Source organism: Struthio camelus, chromosome 1 (genome assembly GCF_040807025.1).
Source record: "Struthio camelus isolate bStrCam1 chromosome 1, bStrCam1.hap1, whole genome shotgun sequence".
NCBI classification, from domain to species: Eukaryota; Metazoa; Chordata; class Aves; order Struthioniformes; family Struthionidae; genus Struthio; species Struthio camelus.
The window spans coordinates 197,252,094-197,273,553 of record NC_090942.1 but is presented as its reverse complement, the minus strand read 5'-3'; the positions used below and the strand labels follow the sequence as shown (position 1 = coordinate 197,273,553).

The 21,460-nt window shown below is 35.4% G+C and overlaps 1 protein-coding gene across 13 annotated transcripts in view; it reads left to right on the top strand.

Moving 5' to 3' along the window:
• Nucleotides 1-21,460, top strand: part of NBEA (neurobeachin) — a 530,623-nt gene that overhangs the window by 300,728 nt on the left and 208,435 nt on the right. For 7 of the 13 annotated variants that reach the window (XM_068930067.1, XM_068930069.1, XM_068930074.1 and 4 more), the window contains one exon: nt 15,154-15,210. The exons of the other annotated variants lie outside the window; for them this stretch is intronic. In XM_068930067.1, coding sequence (XP_068786168.1) covers nt 15,154-15,210 — 57 coding nt within the window. The remainder of the gene's footprint in view (nt 1-15,153; nt 15,211-21,460) is intronic. 13 annotated transcript variants of the gene reach the window in all.

Genomic DNA, 21,460 nt, shown 5'->3' with positions numbered 1-21,460 from the left:
TTGCTCCATTTCTTGCAGGTATGAGCATCCCCTCTGCAACAAAAGGAAATTATTGTATGATCCTATTTTTTCCTACATAGCTCAGTCGAAGAATAATAAATTTAAAAAAAAAAAAAAAAAAACTCTTCAGTTTGTTGTAAATCCTGTTTCTGCCCTTAAACTGAACTAATTTTATTTTCCTCATTTTGGCGATTTGACACTTTTAGGTATGTTCATAATAGCTTACCCTAAACATAGTGTTTTTCACCTTTTTAATTTTAGCATTTAGCCAAAATTAGAATTCTACAGGTTTTTTCTATTCAGAGGAGAAATTGATGAGTTGGTTATTTTTTTTGATGTATTGCCACTTACTCAGAGTGAATATGCAACATCCTATTTCCTTGAACTCAGGAAGAATCAAACGGGGTATTACATAGCTTATTGTTCAAAGCCTCTTTAAGCCAGCACTTACCCTTAGCTTTTTTCAGGGTTATGGTCTTCATGTCCCAACATATGCTTCCTTCAATCTTCTCTGTCAGCTTCATATGGTGCTTCTCTTCCTCCCCATCTGCTTCTCTCCTCATACATATCTTTCTTTAAAATAAATAAATAATAAATAAAGGCTTAGTAAAACCTGTCTATACACACAGTTCAGATTCCTTACCAGCCAGATGTATGCCTGTGTTTTGGGCTGTATCCTGTGATTGTGTTGGTTTGGAGGTATTCTTATTTGGCTGCTTGATTTAATCAACTTTAAAAAAAAAAAATTACAACTTAAAAAAAAAATACTTTTATTTAGGAACACTGTGTGTAGTTATGCCTTACAACTTCAGTAGGTTGAAGACAATCTAGGGCAATACAAAGAGTTCTGAGTTCCAATTTGTATTCTAAATCTAAATATGAAATACTTGTCACAGATATTTCCAAGTTATCAGTTCTGATATACTCAGGAGGATTATTATTCTGAGAAAAATGACATTTAAAAATGGGACTTGGTTCTCTTACTTTCAATGATTTGATGGAGGTTCCACCTACACTAAAGCAGCTTTACCAAACAGCAAGAATACAAGGGCTCTTTCTGTTCAAATCCCATCTTTGGTTAAACTAGACACCCATAACAAATTAATTATTCGTGGTGGAGGGCAGAGCTGTCAAGCTCATTCTGTGGTGAAGACCAAATTCGTCTAGGGAAACAGCCTGGAAATAAAAAGTTTCTTGCCAGACAGCTAGTTTTGCCTCTCACTGCAGCGTGTGCTTCTGCAGAGATTGGGGTTCTGCTGGGGGAGGGAAAGAGAAGAGGGTTGAAAGAGGAAAATGCCATTTTCCTGAGCCTATGGGGCTTGGCAGTTAAATAAGGTCATTCTGGGAAAACACTACTTCTAAACCAAATGTCTCCAGTTTACAGCAAGAGGGACCAGAACACAGGAATTTACTAAAAAGGAGTTTCCCTTACACCCAGCTTTTGGCATGTTCTGACTCCATCTCTATACTAGCTGCTGTCTTGGGAAGTTCAGAGAGGCAGAGAACCTATCCTGTCCCCCACTGCAAATCAGCTTCATCTGGTTTAGCTATTCATTCATTTTTGGCTCATTTTAACTGCTAGACATAAATTACAAAGGGAGCTTTAGAACAGTGGAAAAGATACGGGACCAGATCCAGCCTACTGGATCCAGCAATATATTTGACGTGCCCGTTTGAAGGCCTGTTTAGGTTCTGTGTTTTTCCACATATTCTCTAACAGCTATGAATTTACTCTATTCTTAGAATTCCTAGAGTATAGAATTCTCTCCTTACAATAGATCTTTCCCCAGGTTAATCTTACGGAAGCTGCACTCTTTACAGCTTATTCATTGGCTGTTTTGATTACAAGTTCCAAGTATTTAGTTCCAAGATGATTTTATCATCACAAAACATTAAGAGGATGTTTTTTTTCTGCCTTCTGTTCTTCTTACTTAACTGCACTACTTGAGACAACATGGGATCAGCAGATGTTGTGTCGGCATTACTGACAAACCCTTCTGTATCAGGGTTTAGCCAGAAATGTGAGCAAGACTCTTCCTCTAATCTGATCGCTCTTTTGTATTATTTTGCTATTTCCAATCCCTTTTCTTCTCTTTCTCACTACGCTTTCAAGTTTCTGTTGCTTCTGCTGCTCTGCACCAATTGTATTACATCTGCTGCTCGTCCTGTACCCTGTTGCTTTCTCCCTCCTGGATTGCTTACCACTGTTGGGGTAGGCATAGCCTTTGAAGGAGCTCTTGCAAATGGTGCTGTAACATTTGAAGAGCATGCTGGATAGAGGAGGCTGGAAAAATTCAGTATCATTTTTGAAGGATGAGAAGTTAGATATGGGATGCTATTTATAGCGTAGACACACTTGCCAAGAGAGGAGTCTTATATAGCCAGAGACAGACTGTGTGAGTACATGGTTTTCCTTACATAGGACATATTCAGTTCTGTATTTGTGCAAGACTGTTCTTTTTTTTTTTTTTTGAACTGTAGTGCTTATTATTATATATTTTCTCTGATGAAAATGTTCTCTCTGGAAATAGGTAGTATTTTCTAATGTTAGGAAAGGCAAGGTACTCTGGGAAGAGTTGTTCATTTCAAGAGAAAGATCTGTTCTTCACTGGAAGTACAGCACATTTTATTGGACACTAAAGAAGGAAACTTCTTTGTTTGTTTTCACAGTATTTCTTCTGCAGTAGAGAATTAATTTTTCTGCTTTATTATTTTCTTTTTTTCACTTCTATTTATTGTGTTCTCCATTTTGGCCTAAATTTTTTTACTCCTTTTATTCCAAAGACAGAAGAAATATATGCCCATGTTCTTTCTTTTCAAGGTTTACAAACAACAGATCTTTTAGATGTCGGTAGAATCTTGAGCTGAAACAATCACATTCCAAATCACAGAAATCCAAGTTACATACAGTTGACTTACTGCTACAATAGGAATATATATAGTAACAAGCAGATTTTAAAATATATATACATCGAGAGAAAGGCCAGCCTTAAGAATCTGAGAAGGATTGCTGCTCCTTCTTAAGTCTAGCAATAGTGCTAGCACACACACGTGCAGTTGTTCGACTTTCAGTGGCAAGAACAGCTGTACTGGTTTAGACGAGGGATCCATCTAGCCCAATAACCTATCTTCAGCTGTGGGTAAGTGTGTAGGAAAGGGTAAGAGTAGAGCAAGTACTTACGATATTTCCATCTAATACTCCTTGTACTTTCAGCTCAGGATTTCCTGAGCAATCTCAGTTTCAATCAGTCTCAATTTTGAAATGTCCTTATCTCAGTAGGACATCAAAAGTCCAGCTGCCTTTCTTCATTTTTTACTCCTAGTTCCTGCAGTGGAAACAGCTTCTGCGGTGGGTGTCAGCAGAACGAACTAACAGTTTCTAGTATTGGACAACTTTTCTAGCATGTGCTCTTTTTCCCCTACCTCCAATTTAGACGGAGGTAATCTCCCTACTGTCTCTCTTATTTAGAGGTAGAAGCTCAGTAGAAAACACATGAAGGAAGAATTTCTCATTCAACAGACACACTTTCCTCACGTGATTCTCACTTTTCTGCATTGCCAATCCAGAAATGCCCTTGCAATACAGAAGTAAATCTCCCATCTTCTCCATGTCCTGCTCACTCTGTAAGAACGGAAACCAAAGAGTAAAAAAGAACAAAAGGCATTGATAAGATTCTAAAACAGTAAGTTTTATGTTTCTAAGAAGGCTTTTTTCAGAAATGAAAATTCTTTGTTTTATTCTCTATTTCCTGACATAAAATGAGTGAGAAACATCATATTTATAGAAGTCACATGGAACTGTTGCAGTACCATTACATTCTAGCATTCTTTTCTCATGTGGTGCTTCAGGTGGATTACAGAGTATAAATTGCAAGCTTTAGAAAATGTTTGTTTCTAAGAGAAACATCTATAGTGCATTTGCAGACTCCTCAATTTTTGTTGGAATCATCAGAAATGCAAAACTGGATCAGAAAAGAAATCCTAGTGGAGCCATTTTGATCCCTCCTCTGCCCCAAAAATTAATGTATCTTACACTTTTTTATATGAAATATATTTATATCCAACCATACTTTTGCAAAATAGTTTGAGAAATTCAAGTTGAGGGTTGGAGAGGAACTCAACATTAAATCACCCTCAGGCACTGAGGCAGGCATGATTTAGAACATCCCTACCACATGTTTTATATCCCCTTTTCTTTGAGGGAGAAAAGAAAGTGAAATTCTGCAAGCACCTTAGGAAACCTGTTCTTCTTTGCTAGCTTTATAGTTGAACTCACATAGGCATTATAGGGTATTTTCCTTTGCTACAAATTAGACCAATTTTACCTGCTTTTAAAGCTAGCCCTTCCCAAAATCTTTGGAAGCTGACACATTGCTTTCAGGGTGTTGCCTTCCAGAGTAGACAAACACAGTTCTTCCAGCCTTCTTTCACTGGGCAAATTATCTACATCTTACATAGTTGTGGTGTCTTTATTTAGGTTCCTTCCAGTTTGTCTACTTCCTTAGAAAGAGGTACTCAAAACTGGACACTTCATTGCAAGTGAAGCCTCAACTTCTAAACTGCTAAGTAGAGCAGAACGAATAATTTATGTTTCTTTCACACTATAACCTCAATGATGCATCCTCAGATGAGACTGTAGGCTCAGTTAATACTTCCCAGAACCACTTTGTAGACTCTTATTCACTTTTACTATTTGAAGATCACTTCCTACTTTGTATCTATGTTTCTAATGGTTTATAACAAAGGTTGTTGTCCCTCTCTTCCATCTTAGATTTTAGACATTGACTCCAACTTTTCTGAAGTTATATTGAGTTATTATTCTCCTGCACCATGTTTACAATTCTCACATCTCAGATGTTATTATGGGTTTTCTCTGATTCTTCATTGAAAGTGAAAATGTGTAATGCAGCAGAATGCAGAAAACAACCTATAGATTCTCTCACTTGAAAACACTTCCAATCTGATCATGAACCTTGGATTCCTGTTTTAGAAAAATGCAAGTATTAACCATTTATTTGTTTCTCTATTATAGTGTCATATATTGTTGTTAGTTTATAAGAATAGTAAGTTGTGCTCTTTCATCAAAAGTTCACTTTTCTGATCATCCTGTAAATAAATACATAAATACAATGGCAAAGGTGCAAGGGAAATGTTTTGTTCATGATGAACTCACATTAATTATTTCTTATTTATTGTTTAACAAATTGTTTTAGTGCCTTTCCCTGTGTCAAATGTAAATTTACTAGTTTATAATGCATTTAGTCCTTTTTTCCCCTTAGACTACCTAACGCTCTTTTCCAGTCATCTGAAATCACACCTATCCTCCATAAAACTTCTGAGTGATCAGGGATTGCCCTTTCCCCCTCCTTTTTTTTCTTATTACAGTTCCTTTTTGGTTATTTAGGTTTATTAAAGAGCTCTTGATTACAGCCACGTTGAAGTTTTAGTATATTCTATCTTCCTTGCACATCAGAATTGTTTTGCATTGTGCATGTAATTTCTGCTTTCGAATTTCTGGTAGGTTTATTTTAAAGGGGGATTTATGCAATAGTTTCCTGAAATTTTCTAAGTTTGGAGATTTTATCTTCATTATTCTCTAGCTTTCCTATTTTCTTTTGGAAATGTGAAGTCTCTGTTTCAGTGATTACTTTTACTCTAATTACCTTCCTGTATGACATTCTCATGAAATTCTCTTGAACTAGTCAAAATAAAATCTTAAATACCTTACTGAACTTAAGCTACTTTTCATTCTGAAAAAAAAAGGGTATACAAAAGGTGCATCTTTTATAACTTCTTTTTTAAGAACTATCCCTGTAACACATTAGCACTTTACTGCCAAATTTGGTCTTCTGAGTATTTCAATTAGTTGGTTAAAAAACTTAAAATTAAAAATCCCTTATCTCCCTCCTCATTCAGAGGTTGAGGAAGAGTTTTTTATGTTAAATTATACCTCTCATTGTGCAGTCCTAATTCTTTTTCCTTTAAACATCACCTAGACTTTTAATAAGTTTGTTTCCTGTCTCTTTCTGAACTTCAGAGGAAGTTAACTATGTCATGCTAAACAAAAAGTACTTTCTTCTCATTTTTAACAGCAACAAACTAATTTGCCTTGGCAAGTTTCTGTGATGCCAACCTAAGTTTTATGTGGGTACTAAGATGTTTTTCCTTCTGATTTCCTGTGTTTCTTATTCTCCTCATAGCAACATGAAATCTGCTAAGATACGTAATAGGCTGATCCATTTTTCTTCCTTGTCTCCTCAGCAATTCCTTTCTCCTCATAAAAATCAAACAGTTTCAGCCTTCGAGGCAATAGCCTTTTTTGCTTTTCTGTGGTATGATATCATTGTCCTTCGGACTATTTTAAATTTTTCCTCAGTTAATGTATCAATATCACACAAGTCATCTGATGAGAAAGAAAAAATGTTATCTCTGCGGAGCAGGTTTTTGTTATGGAGCTTAGCACCCTGCTTGGGGAAACCAAAGATCTTCTCTCAGTAGTATCTGTCTTGTCCTTGTCGTCTGTAGTCTTCAGTTATCCATACCTTTACTATCAACCAGAAAAATACTCTGTGCTTGTGCCTATTTCATTTTATCTCCTCTAGGTCTGTCTGCAGTAATTTCTAAACTGCTTGAAGTCATACGTTGCAGTAATACTGCTGGCTACATGGATGAACAGCATGGTGTGATAGGCAAGTGACCTGCCAAGTGCTGCTCCCAACAACCGTGTAACAGGTCCTGCTTTCAGGTGACGGAGGATCTACCTACGGGAGGACCATGTTTGTTGGGCACAGTGGCCAGCAGCCAGGGCCTTCTGCCTTCTTTATTACCTTAATACAGCTTAGCAGAAAAGTTCCTTTGGTTTGGTGGTTCTATATGCATCCTGTCAGCACAGCCTGTACGTTCACAGATATTGAACTGTGAATGTGATCTTTGTACAATTCACTTTTACTCTTTCTGAAAAATATTCCCAGCAGATATTTTTCATGCTGAATAGATGGTCTAGCCTCACCTGCTCGTACACCACAAAGATATTCCAAAGGTGTTCCTGTGGGTTAAGGCCTATATCTGAGGGAGGTTCACTGGCAGGACGGAGCACCTATACTTCCAAACAAAGGAAGAGCATCAACCAAGTAGAGGACATGCCGTTTCTTTCTCTGTTGTCAGTTTTTGCATCTGGAATTCTTTTGCAGTTTAGCTGATTCCTTTGATTATTTTAAAGCCAGTCATTTTAAAGCTCTTTACCCAGTCTTCTGAGTCTCTCTTTCAAGTAACTGTTACTGTTTAAAAAAAAAAAAAGAGGAAAAGAAAGGAGGGAGAGTGAAAAGAATAAGCTTGCTCAAGTTTATTCTGACTTTGATTCAGAGATCTGATGACTGTCATAGACTTCACATGACTTCAAGGAGGTTGCTCTACTTGATAATACTGCTTTCCTCACTGATAAAATAGATACAATAATGCACACTATACTCCTGAAGAGTAATTACATCATTCAAGATGGTGAGATAGTTATTAAAAGTATTGGATAGGTTTAAGTGTTTTTATCATTAGTTTTTACATGGCTCTTATAGAATTGGCACATGTAAATTACAACATTTACATGTAAATTAAAGCGTTCATTTTGCTATGTGAATGCTGCTTTTCTTAACCTGTAAACTCTGTTCTATCGGCAGTAATACCTGTTCAGACAGAGGTTTGAAATATACATAAATATATTTCTTGTACGTACAGACATAAAATATTTGAGGGTAACTAAAATTGCAAGCTTCTCCCAATATTTTTGCTCTGTAGTATATTGATACCTTTTGTCAATAATATAGGCTGCTGGTAAAGCTCCATTGCTCAAGAGTGTTGTATTTTGAAGACATCTGTCATGGATGTGTTGTAGAGATAGAAGACTATTTATGTTTATGGCATTTTAAGTAACTTGGTAAGACCCTTTAGAATATACAGAAAAGGCTTGTTTAATGTCATCACTGCTCACTTAATCCTGTGACCTTGACATGATGGTATGCCCGTAAAGCTCCCTGCGGGTAGTTCAATAAAATAGATGAACATCAGAGTCTAATGATTGTTTCAGCTTCAGGAATATACTGCCTTATGCCATAAATATTTCTTAAACATTCAATAGTGCAGAACCGTTTTAAAACACAGTAGTGTAGCAAACCATCCAATTGTCAAGTTTATTAGAAAATCCACAAAGCGATTCATGAGCCGCATGCACACTTTTGTTATTCAATTTGAGAATGTTAGCCATTGCTTTAAAAATTATTCTGCAGTGCCAATAGACTAAATTTTAAATTAATTTGTTTCTTAAAGTGTTCCGTACCAACTCAGTTATTCTTTGTATTATTTTATTGTGTAGCTTATGATTATACCTTTATTTTTCAGGTTCTCACTGTTTTTCCCTTCTTTCCTCATATCAGATTGTATTTATTGGGGATTGCTTGTTTTGTTTTTGTTATACTCACAGTCTGAATCTAGAAAAGATTAATGTATAAGAAATCTCTTTTACTGATTTACTAGACGTTATATTTGCACTAATGGTAGGAAGCAATAAAAATGTATGTAAAGAGGAAGCTAAATTTGACATCTCGTAGGCCCAGTTTAGGAGTGCTGCTGAAGCCTTTGGGATTCTTTGCCGTAATAGGACCTTGATTCTTATGCATAATACCTCTTGTGCTATGTGAAAACAGGGAGGAAAGTAAAACAGAATATATTTGCCTTATGGAGAGTGGAAGGGTTGTTACAGCATTAGTAAACAATTTTTCATTTTCATTTGTTTTTAATGTGGAAACATTAAAATTTCCAATTTTTCTTTAGTTAGGAATGTGTTGTTTTTTCAGAAACATAGTATTCTTCTACACTGAACAGTGCTCCAACTTCTTATAGTTTTGTAAATAAAAAAGTTCAGTTTTCAAAGTTGATGGCAGCTTAATAGTAGAGAGAATTTGTTTGGTGAACTTCAGACAGCATTTTCAGGAGTAAAGTTTCATACTGAAATATCGAGCCAGAAATCTATGAAAATGAATTGACTGAAACCTGTCAGAGAAGAAAAGCAGCCAGGAGCATGATGTGTAGCCATCAGAATAAAACTGAATCTGCTATGTTTCCTGATGTGTCCTCAATTAGCTACCACTGAGAAGCTTGGGGAGAGGGGCGAAATTGGCTAAATGCCAGGCAAGGTTGCATTAAAAAAAGCTACTTTCTTTCCTAGTAGCCTTTCTTTCCATTTGAGATGGAGGCCAGGTACATCACTTTTCCTAAAGTGTATGTTCCAGAAGCTAAAGTTACTTGTCATATGTTGGGTTCTGGCTACAGTATTCCCGGTGTGTCTGAATCATGGGATATTCCGTAACTGAGCTCTGAAAGGATGTTACTGCCAACTGTGCAAAGTTCAAAAGGTTCTGCTGGACACCGCTAAATTATTAGTACGTGGCAGAGACCTTTTCTTAGGTATGTCCTATTCAGAAAGTACTAGGATAGTTCCTTTATTTCAGTAACACAGTGACAAATTACTAAGAGAAGCTCTTTAAATGTAATATTTATTTAGAGAATTCCACTTCTTTAAAAGTAGTCAAGGAATTCTCAATTTGTGTACACTAATACCAGAAAAAATGTACTCCTAAATTCTTCTTCTCCAGTAGCAGGATTAATAAAATATCTCTTTTTGCCCTTGTTTTATTACATTTATCTTTTCACAATACCCACAGTAACGTTGTAATGCTACTTTTTCCTAAAAGTAAAGACAAACTCTCCTGAAGAAAAATCTGTACAGCCAAAATGAAAAGACCATAATGGGCATTCCCTTACAAGAGGAGTTATCCAAGCTGCTTTTTGTTATTCGTTTCCCAAAACATTTTAAGGTGTACTAGCATATTGATGGAACTTAAAAATTTAGTTGTGAAAGTTCAGTTGTTCAGGACTGGTTTTCATTATGGCTTCTGTACTAGATCTGTGTTGCTCAGTTTGCAAGTAAGAAGAACTCTAGTGAGCGTTATTGCATGTTTAAAGGGACATTCTTCAGTTTGAGGGCTCTTTTACCCAATACTGCCTTACTCTCTGGGAGGTTTTCAAGTAGCTCTTAATAGGTGATTGTTTTCTTGGGTGCTAGGTCCCTAAGTTCACCCTTGGCTCTAACACTGCTTAGAAGTTTCTACCCATATCAGTCAGTATCACCAGTTGTAAAGTTTTAGCAAGACAAATATTATTTGCTGATTCAATCCTATTAGTAAATGGTAGCTAGTATCATCACAGACAGTAAAGCAGTGTAAGTGTCAGTGAATGATATAATTGTCTGGAAGAACCTCATATTGTCTGGGAACTCTGTATTATTGATCCTAGTTTAGTTCTCAGGCCTCCAGGCTAAAATGAAAGGAAAAGGGAGGTGAGATGGAAAGCATCTATGAAACCGTTTTCCTTCAGACTAAGCACATGATCTGAAAAGCACTGTGATACAATGGATATAGCACCTCATGATGATCTTTTAAACTTAGTTTTCTGTTTAAAGCTGTACTTTTGCCTCATTTCTTTCCCCATAATGACATAGGTAAAAGAAGTTCAGAACAAGAATGAAGGCAGTTAGCAGTCAACTGATCGGTTCCAAATGTCTGTATAGTTTCCTGCTACTTATTTGCCTTCTAATAGTCAACTTTGTTTAACCGGTTCAGTCTTGATTTAAAATCAAGAAAGAAGGAAATGAGATTTTTTGATGTCTAGCATTTTTACCTAAAATTGCTCTTATAAATAAGGATCTATTGTCCTTGCACTTGATTCTTGCATGGATACAATTTGTTCTGATCTTGTGATTCACTAATAATAATCTTCAGGCAGTTTCTGTTATGGACACAGCATGCGGGGCCGTAGCATCTCTTACCTCAATCTTTGTAGTGTCGTTAGGCTGCTTTCCATTGTTGCTTATGTGCAACTTCTTCAAGTAATTACACTTTCCTCATGGTAATAACTTCCTAAGTTCTAGAAATTACAGTCACTTGGAAAGCTACAGCAGACAAATAAAGGAAGAGACAGATTTTCATTAATACCATCTAACTGAGGACTGACCAGCTTTCCTCAGGTTTCAGGAAATTGCGAACTTTGTCAGTGTGACAGAAGAACCATTTGTAAAATCTTTTCGGTTTAGACCTGGCCAACAACCAAATCTGGAAGGATCTCCCCAGGATCCTCACTCCCCAGTTTTCATGCTTATGTCTGACATCAGCAGTGAAATTATAGTGTATCACTCAAGCATTTGTGTTACTTTTTGAACTTCCTGAAGTGCAGATTAGTAACACCTTTTCTCATTCTTTTGAGAGTAGAAAAAGAAGTGGTGAATTTTCTCCCGTTCCGTAGCTATGGTCATCACTGTTCACTTAGTTTTCCTTCTGATAATAAAAAAGGCAATTAGCAGCAAAATCGAAAGATGCCAATCTGGCATTGGTGCAGAAAACTTAAGAGTATGAAGTTTTTTTATGAGCTGGAGTAATTTCCAGGAATCCCAGGAAGGAAAAAGTTCCTTAATGGAAATTCTAAACTCTGATATTATATCACATATTACAGTATGCAGCATGAAGGAGGAAAGCTCTGATGGTCGTTGCCTGAATTTATGGAGGGAAAGATTGAGGGTATATTCCAACATTTGCTTTATATTTACCTGATGACTTCCTTTCCTTTTTTTCCTAAACCAGCCAGCAGTAACAAAGGGGCAACTTGGTTTACAGAATTTATAGCATGGATGCTGTGGGCCCTTCCTCAAATTCTCCCTGAACACAATTGTCAGTGCGATTTATTTTAGAGCCAATTACGTGTTTGCATTTACAATGTGCTTACATTTCTAGATTTTGCCTCCCTTCTAAAACCTCTCTGCAGGTTTTGAACAGTGAAAAAATTTCAAATGACATTCTGCACTGAGTGAATTTTGTCATTAAATGTTTAGAAAATGAAACAATCTGTATAAGAAAGCAGCATTATGTATATTTTTAGCGATAGATATAATATCCTACGACACATGGATAGGTACAAATCTATACTTCAGCAACGTTCATAACACTAATTAATTTTTTCAAACCTGTTTTTCTGATGCTGACTACACTTTGGTGTAAAATTACACTAAAACTTTAAGATACATATGCAAGTGTTTTATTTATACTGTTCTGCTAAACTTTAGGTCTGCTGTAAATGAGAGAGTAACTCACCATTGCATTTACTAAAACAGTCAGTCAGTCTGATGGTTATTTCACATTTTCAGATATTCCTAATTTACACTGATGTGCCCACTTAGAATGACTTTTAAATGGAAACAGTAATTTTTACTCTCTAATATATGGAAAGCGAAAGAATTTAATATGCATAACTTATTTGTGTATTTCATGTACAGGAATTAAGAATTAAGGAATTAAGAAAAAAGGTACTGTAAAATACTGTATTATTATGTATACTTGCACCCTAGTGTTCTTGCACCATATGCACTTATACCATAGTATAAGTTAAGTCACAGAGTATAGTTTTGGGGATTTTCTTCAGCACTATGGATTAATTATCTTGCGTTGTGTAGATTAATTATTTATTTGAATTTTTAGTCTTACAAATTGTATGTCTGGACACATTTCTTAGCAAGCTGAGTAATGCAGGAGCGTTTTGAGTGTGATTTTTGGTGGGGGTGAGGAATAGGAGGGTTGTGGGTCAAGAAAGCAATAGGTATGAAAAAATGATATGTTATTTCCATGATCAAAATGTTCTGCTGCAGCAGCAGCAGCAGCAGCAGCTGAGCAACTCACTGTTACTCAATGCTACATTAACTTTTCCATTAATGCTGGTGCTGTAAAATATGAAGCCCTTAAGCACTGTGAAGTTACTGTCTGATTTTTGTTCCTTTACGTGTCTGCTTTTATTTGCATGTTACAACCATTATCTGGATAATCACTATCATTACTTTTTAGAAGGTCATTCTCTTATTCTGAATATGCTTAGATATAGAAAAGCCTTAACAGAAGAAGGATTCTTTAAATTTATTCGCTACAAATGGTATCTTTTTAGTTATTTGACACTGTAATTATATGATGGCAATTCAAGCGTCAACAAGACATTTTGCTTCTGGCAACAAGACATTTGCCAAAATCTCCCCCCAAAACAAATGAGATACCATGAAAGTCCTGTTTTCTCTCCCCACCCCACCCCACCCCACCCCCCCCAAAAAAAAGAGTGGACCAAAAAAATCCCGTTGGGAAAAAAATATTTTTCAGAAATTATAACATGGTCTTTTTGCAGCTAGTTAAATTTTTATTATGTATTTTCAAAATGCTGCAGAATTTTTTGCAGTTGAATAATTAGTGGTGATTTGAACAATGCTTATTCAAGTTTATCATAGTTTTTTTTAACCTTTATGTTGAAAATGCACATAGGTATGGGCCTAGTGGATTTAATAAATGCCATTAACAAATCATAGCAGCAATTCATGATAGTTGCTCTGGCAAGAAATACCCAACTGTTCCAACCACTCTTGCCTTCAAAATTCACGGTACACTCCATATGGAAAAGTGAGATTCATTGTTCTGCTATGTAAGCAGTCACTTTATGTCCTAAAAATGAAGTTATGATCTTGGTGGTGCCAGGGAGGTGATACCTTACCATTGAATAAATCATTTCAGATTTTATCTATCTATCTGTCTTTTTTTCTCCATCGGTAATACATGTATTATAGTGCTTTGCTAACAGAGTGATCTGAGATCTGTTGATAGAAAAAAAGAAAACCTGGACAACTAGTGCTTAATTGTGATCTTATTTGGAAAGGAAGGTTTTAAATATTTAGTGCTTTTGTATTTTATTTTTAAACATACTCTAGTGGCATAATTCCGCAATGAGTTTTTTTGCTGTGCCTAAAATTCACTTTGTTCACCATTTGGTGGTTAAAATCAAGTAGCATCTGAGTAAGTGTAAGAGTTCATGTGATGGCTAAAATAAAGTCCTTTCTAGCTGCGTGTTGCCATTGTGATTGCACTTAAGAATTATGTTTCTAATATGGAACAGAATTACGGAACTGAATGAAACGGCATGTCTGATTAGAGTAGCAATTCTTTATTTGTATATTCAGTCAAGATGTTTCATTTGTTATTCTGCACTTTTTACTCCCAGCGTTCAGTCTTCTGTTTTACACAATTTTTGTTACATTGATAACTTTTTTACAAGTTCAGATATTTTGACTTCGGTGTTATTTGATTTTAAGTACAGTTAGGAAGATGATTTTAATATCCAAATTGCAGAAATAATATTCTGTATTCTATAAAAGGGCAGGTCCTAAGTCTGCCAAGGAATTCTATCCTGATTTCAAGACATTGTCTTATCGGAAAATTTAAAATTATTATAGTCTTATAGTCTTATAGTTCGTTATGGTAATATTGCATTATTTCAGGAATTTCACTTACCTAATATCTACTATAATCATTTAGGATTACTGCTTAGTGATTACTGCTTAGTAATCACTAGCCTGAGTAGCAAGTGTTTTGAGTGTGCATTTACTATCTAAACCCTCTTGGGTGTTGCTTGAACATCCCTGGACTATGGCCTTCCCACGTAGAATTACAGTTTTGTCATTGACTTCTCATCTGCTGGTGACAAAATACCTTTAAATTTTTATCCGAAGTATTTTTCCTCTTAAAACCTGTTTAATGTCTTTTCTGTATTGGTGCCCTGGTAGGATATGTACTCACTGGCAGCGGTGTGGTCCTTTTTAGGCGTCTAATAAAGGAATCTGGGGCTTTTGGGAAATGGAGAAGAAAAGGGTAAAATGGGTAAAAAAAAAAAAAAAAAAAAAGGAGTTATTCATGTTCAGGGCTGCAAATTAATTTTGAATCCATACACTTGAAAATTGTCCTACAAAAGTGCACAAAACTTTCCTATGAATTCAGTATTTTTATCAGTTTGAAAGGGCTGTCATAAAATCAGTAATTATATATGAGCAAAGTAACTTACAAAAAATAGTATGTTTGAATGCTTAGGGATAATAGAGCACTCGGATATCACAAAAAGCAGAAAAGATAAGCCAAAGGTGAACAGAAGCCAATGTTCTTGTCTGGTGTTGTGTGTGTAAATATAGGAAAAAGGTTTTTGTTTCATGAAATAGCTAGCTGTTTCTGCTTTAATAATTTCCTTTTCTTTTGATAGCTGGAAAAAAAGCCTCCTCCCTGAAGCATTAAGTGACTCTAAAGTTGCAGAGGGGAGGTTAGTATAAGCTTTTAAATAATAACTATATCTAAATATTTTTACTTGAGGTTCTTGTTTGTCCTTGTATTAGTTAAAACTGAACAGACTCTCAATGTACATGATCAAAAAACAAAGGAAATTTTTATTATCTTCCTTGGTATGAATCCAGTTAAAAGATTAACAGTATAACTCAAACACTGAAATGAAAAGGCAAAAATATATTACTGAAAATACAATTTTAGCAGTGACTAGCTGTTATGTGGAAAAAAATAATTTCATTTCATTGAGTAGAACACTCTATTTTGTGAGAATCAAAGTTTGAAAAATAAATTTCAATATTTTTTAGTATGGCAGGTGATGAATGTTCTCCCACAGAGGTTATATCAGAAAATCAATATTTGTAAAATTGAAACAGTATAGGTTTGTATTGATCCATGTGGCTAAATCAAAATGAAAGGCTTTGTAACAGCTTTCTTAGACAGCCTGCTACCCAGTAATGGCAAACTATCAATTTTAGCTTTCCACTGATAAATCAGCTTGAAAATTGGATGTCAAATTTTTTTTTTTCACTGAAGTAGTGATTTTTTATGCCCTCTAACCTTTCTTGATGTGTTAGATTGGTTTATAAGACTAAGCTCTGCCTTTTTGAAAGCAGTTGTCAAAACTGACATTTAGATATATTTTGAAACAAAACCTAAATTCTTAAAGCCTAATTTTATCTACTGGCTTGCGTGCTGGTAGTTGTGTATTTGTATCTCTGTGTAAACAGGCATGCCTGTATTTTTAATATAGTAAATGACATTGATTTAATATTTCACATAGATATGTTTCTCTGTTTTCTGATCTCTGGAGGTCATAAAGGTCAGGTCTTCAACAGCAGCTTTTAGAAACTAGTGCTCCAGAAACTATTTTAGCTTTCAGTGGCTAGGAAGATTGATTTTTCTTTAATTGACTGTGTTTTTTTTTAATTTTGTGTTGTTAGACTTTCTGAAATGATAACAAGTACAGCAGTTTTAGCTGCTGATTACAATGAATCTTGTAAACTTGAGTGGTTTTTCGCTGTTTCTAATGATAAAGGAAAGAGGATAGGTTTGTTTTTACTCGGAAAATAGATAGCAAAATACTTTGTAATGGTGAGAGGGGGACCCTTAATCCGGGCCTAATGCTGTAGTTTTCAATGGCAGTTGACAGTGCCATACCTTCATGTCTGTAGTGCAGAATATAAGTTAGCTTGAGTGGATATTGATTGTGAAGTTTGCTGTTGTATAATTACTTTTTGCTGTAGAAAAATGTGGTGTGTATTGATCTAGATGGAAGCGTTTGACTAGCAGTTTCCCTTGGCTAACGGTGAGTGTCATCTTTCAGCCATGATAAATGGTAACGCTCTGGGTCAGCATAATTGCTTTGTGGTGAAATGAACCTCCTGTACCCTTCTCCCTCTCCCTCTACTACCATAATCATCTTTATCTGAAAGCCATGATTTACTGAACTAATCATCCCTTTAATAAAGTCCTTTCCCCCCTCCCCCCAGTATGTGCCCAGTTTAATTGTGGCTCCATACTATTATTTTAAAAACTGAACGGCTCTGTTCTGAATCCACAAGTATAATTCTTTCCCTAGCTCTTGTCAGACCACCTAGACCTGCAGGAGGCCAGCTCTTGTGACACTCTCTTAACCTTTCTGTGTAGTGTGTACGCAAAGAATAGAGAAAGATTAAGATGTTCATTGTTTTGATGCTCTACTTTTTAAGTCTTGGAATCAAACTTTATTAATGCAGTAATAAATTAAGAGTACTGCAGTGAAAACTGCCATACTAATTTATTGTCAGTAGTCCTTTAGTTTTACACAGAGTAATGTAGGTTCTGGATGTGCTGTCTTTGGAGAACATATGAGGATATCTTTCCACAATATGCTGCTAGAACAGCTTCATTTATAATAATCGTGACAACTCATTTAATGAGAGTTTTAAATGTAAGGTTTTTTTTTTTTTTTTAGTATTAGCTATTTTCCTGTTCCCATTGACTTTTAATAGGTGACAAACATGTTATCAGAAATAAGGAAATTGTATTTATTGCCAGAACAGAAAACTATGCTGATTTGTATTGTTTGGCACCTCTTTAATAAGGAGTTTCAATTTGTTATCAATATTTCATTAAAACTTTGTAGCATGTTGTTGAAAATGGATTTGTGTTTACTTGCCAGTAGTGTAATATGGCCCTGGGGTAATGACTTTTTGTTAAGTAATGTTAGTTAAAGAAAATCTGGCAATAGTTTTAGATCATTTTAAGACAGCTGTGAAGGGTTTGGATAAAGGTCATTTTCAGTGATTGTGCTTAGTTAAATAAATGTGAAGGGTTTCACAATGGGAATCTTGCTTTTCAGTATGCTGTCATAAATTTCCCTTTAACACATCTGGGAATACGAAGTAAAATGTAGTTGTTTCTGCCTTGAAGGCAGTATATTTTATATTTTCCTTGCTTTGTTTGTTTTCCCCTTATAATGCTGTTTATTCACATAACTAGAGTTCAAAGGTTTTACTTTGTCATAAATTAAATCTTCTGTTCTCTGACAGTTTGTGGGACCCGCTGGATATAATTTTCAAATGGTTGTAACTTGAAGATTTTTTTACTGAGATTTAGTCATTAAAAGTGTTAAATTTTCTGACAACTCAGCCTCTATTGTGACCCTGGTTCATTGCTTGCTCTCTCCCTTGGCCACAGCTGGCCTCTTGCTGTTCGCAGCTGAAAAGTGAAATCAATGCTGGGTCTAACAAAATGCAGATGAAAGCCATTCTGATCATGTATAGTCATTTCCCGTAATTTTATCAGCCTTCAGTTTCTTAAATGATCTCTGGAAATCATTGTTTGTTCATGTGAATACAATATCGGATTTTGTGTTAAAATGAGCTGTCTTTTAGAAGAGTAATACATTCTTAAGCTTTGGTAGTGATATACAGCTGATATTGACATAGACTGACTTTTAAAAATACCAGTCTGCTCCTTACCCCCGTCCCTCCTCAAAGGAAGCAGAACGTTCCAAATCAAGTCAAAGAGCTGCTAGGGGAATTCTGTGGATTTTGAGCCTTTGGAGTCGTGTGAATTTACTTGTTAATGTTCTACAAGCTTCAGATTTGGAAAGTAAGAACTCTCACCTGTGTCCATCCCCATTTCCATTGATCTCCCATTCTCTTTATTTTTATTTGAGCAAGACTGGTTGGAAAGCTATGTTGCAGTTATAGGTGGCAGTGTAGGTTGTAGTTAAATGCTCCAGAGGTCATAGAACTACAATGAGTATGATGGAAAACAGCCTTTCTCCTTATTTTAAATGGTTCCTGCTTTGATTACAGGCATTTATTATAATTATCAAGAGATTAGTCTGTTGTTATAGAATCCTTGTAATGGAACCATTTAAAAGGAATATAATGGCAGTTTATTGGATTTTGCAAAGGAAAAGGGAACAGATAAAGTGGTGGTTTTTTAAATGCATCAACGGCTGCCTTAAGCACACTGATTTTTTTTCTTTTGTTTAACTTTGTGTTTCTTTTTTTCTCATAGTTTTCAGTTATATGCTAAAGAATATATATACTAAAGAAGGTCCAGTCACTTTTTTCAAATTTTGAAGAAAGACTTTTTAATTATAGCATTTTCATAGCAGTGTAATCCTGTGCAATTTAGCAGTAAAAATGTTCCTTTCATAAATAGTCTGAAATTATAAAATTATAAAATTTATTTCATCTTATACTGTTGCTTTATGATTTTATAATATTCACATTTTAAAAATCAACAAAAAGTATTGATTAGAAATAATATCTAAAAGAAATTGCAATTTTTTTTATTGTCATTATTTGAAGTGTAGCTAGGGTGATTTCTCTGCTATATTAGCGAAATATCATAATATTGATGAAGCTCAGTGACTTTCTTTCATGTTTGTATTAATTTCCCATACTTAACAGTTTATGGTTATATTTACTGCACTTATTCCAAAAAAATAAATGTTATAATTGTAAATTATCTTATTTGAGGATTACAGAATAATATTCATGATATTTTTAAAAAATTAAAAACTTATAAAATTAGGTTTTTGATAGTAGAAGCTGAATTTCAAGACCGATTAATTCCTCTTTTATCGTTAAGTATGTTTTATCTTTTATACGCACGCCTTCAGAGGTTTGGGCCAAGCTTACATCCATATAAAGAATTTCACAGCTTAAGTCCTCCTGCTGAGACTGCGCTGTCCTATGTTTGTTAGCTGAGCAATGGCATGAATTAACCTACTACTTGATGTTAACCTAAGGAATAAAGTTAATTGCCTGAAACGTAGTTGACATGGGCCAATTTTGATGACACTGGGGAATCAGCCCAAAAATAGCAGTGGAAAATGTTATAATTGCAAGCTACAAGGATCAAATCACAAGCCTGCTAGTCCAGTATCTGTTAGTTACCAGTAGAGGATGCCTAGGGAAGAGTATAGTATTTCCCTGGGTGGGTTTATAGTGATACTTCTCCAGTATTTCCTCCCAACTTTCAACAGTTTATACCTCAGGGACTTCCTGAGCTAGAGGTGGTATTCTTGAGTTTAATAACATTTGGTGTTTTTTTTTCCTTTATGAAGGGAAATGTCTAATCACTTTTAAAACTCATGTAGCTCCTTATATCTACAAAGCAATTTCATTTTTTTTGAACCTGATGCCTGATAACTTTCAGTTCCCCCTAAGTCTTGTATTATGAGAAGTAGAGAGTCATCGTTGGCTATTCACCATCTTCATGCCATTCATAATATTAAAGATCTCTAACATGACCTCTCAGTCATTGTTCCGTTCTTTAGCTGGGAAGGTTTAAATTGGCATTGTCAATCCTCCAGGAGACTGCCTGAACACTCTGTGGATTATTTTGGAGTAGGTGTCTGTTAATCCTTCCATCTGGAGCTATTTTACTTTGTGTAATAGCCAGAGAGAAGAGAATGACATACGCATGTACTGCTTCTCTCTCTCTCTCTTTTCCCACCCACCCGTCCCATCTGGGATGTGCCAGGCTGTAGATATATTGCTGTTAGGAGGCTAACCAGGGATGTTTAAAGCTTCCTCACCCAAATCCACACATCTACACAGACTCAATAGTTTCAAAAGGAGAAAAATAGTAACAACTTGGATCCTAAATTAGAGCAATGCGGTAAGAGCCTGGTCTCAAGCCATGTATATGTAGTCCTTCCAGTCCCTATTCCAATTAATGTTTTCCTAGTGTAAAGTGAGATAGCATCATGAGAAAAATCTGGTGACATTCTGTTCCACAACACTTGTTGATTCATGGGGGAAGCATGTTGTATCAGCCACAGCTTTTTTTTTGCATAGTTGTATTTATCTTCAGGTAAAATCAGCTCCAACAATCTAGACACAAATTACTATTGGAGCATACATTTGTGAAAGAAACAGCTTCCCTGACAAAGCCTGTTTTATTGAGTTAGGCTTTCACAGTGCGGTAAGTAACTCGGGAGACTGTAGACGTAATGATCTAAAGTGAATTGCATTCTGGTGCCTTTATATGTTGGTGAAGTTAAGAGTAGATCCATATTTCACAGTGCTTAATAACAGTTTCTTTTTTTTTTTTTTTTTATATGAAAGGTACAAAGGAAGAATATTTTGCTAGCAAATTTACACACTTGAAAATTAGAAAGAGTAACCATAATTCTTTCCCTAGTGATACATCCTGCGCATTTAATGAGATAAAGTAGCTTTTGGGCAAAAATTGAATTTTAAGAGTAAAGACTACGATAATGTATTCTTCTTCCTCTTTCTAGCGGTTTCCATATGTTCCCAGTGCTGTGTTTATTGCTGCTCTGGTATCATTGGAGCATTATGACTGTGTTATGCTCATTTTTTTCTGTTATTTTGCTATGCTGCCAACATTCTCCTATGGAATAGAAGTAGAATACAGATTTTTTTCAAGGGTTTGTATCTCACTTAAGCCAGAAGAGCATTTAATAGCAGAAAGGGCAGTTTTCTAACCTTATTGTTTTCTTCCTGCTTAATTTCAAAAGCCTGCTGCATAATTGAAGGTTTTAGAGATGTTCACTAAACAGTTTTTTTAAACATTTATAGTGAAAATGCCAATTTTATAAATAAATGAGCTATTACCCATTCATCTGTCCATTGTCTGTAATGCTTCTTGTATTTTCTTTCTATTGTCTGTTTTGTTTTTCAGTTTTTATTGTGAACCTATCTCCTCTAAATCCAGACATTGAGCATGTGAACTTTTCCATGCTCTGGTGCATT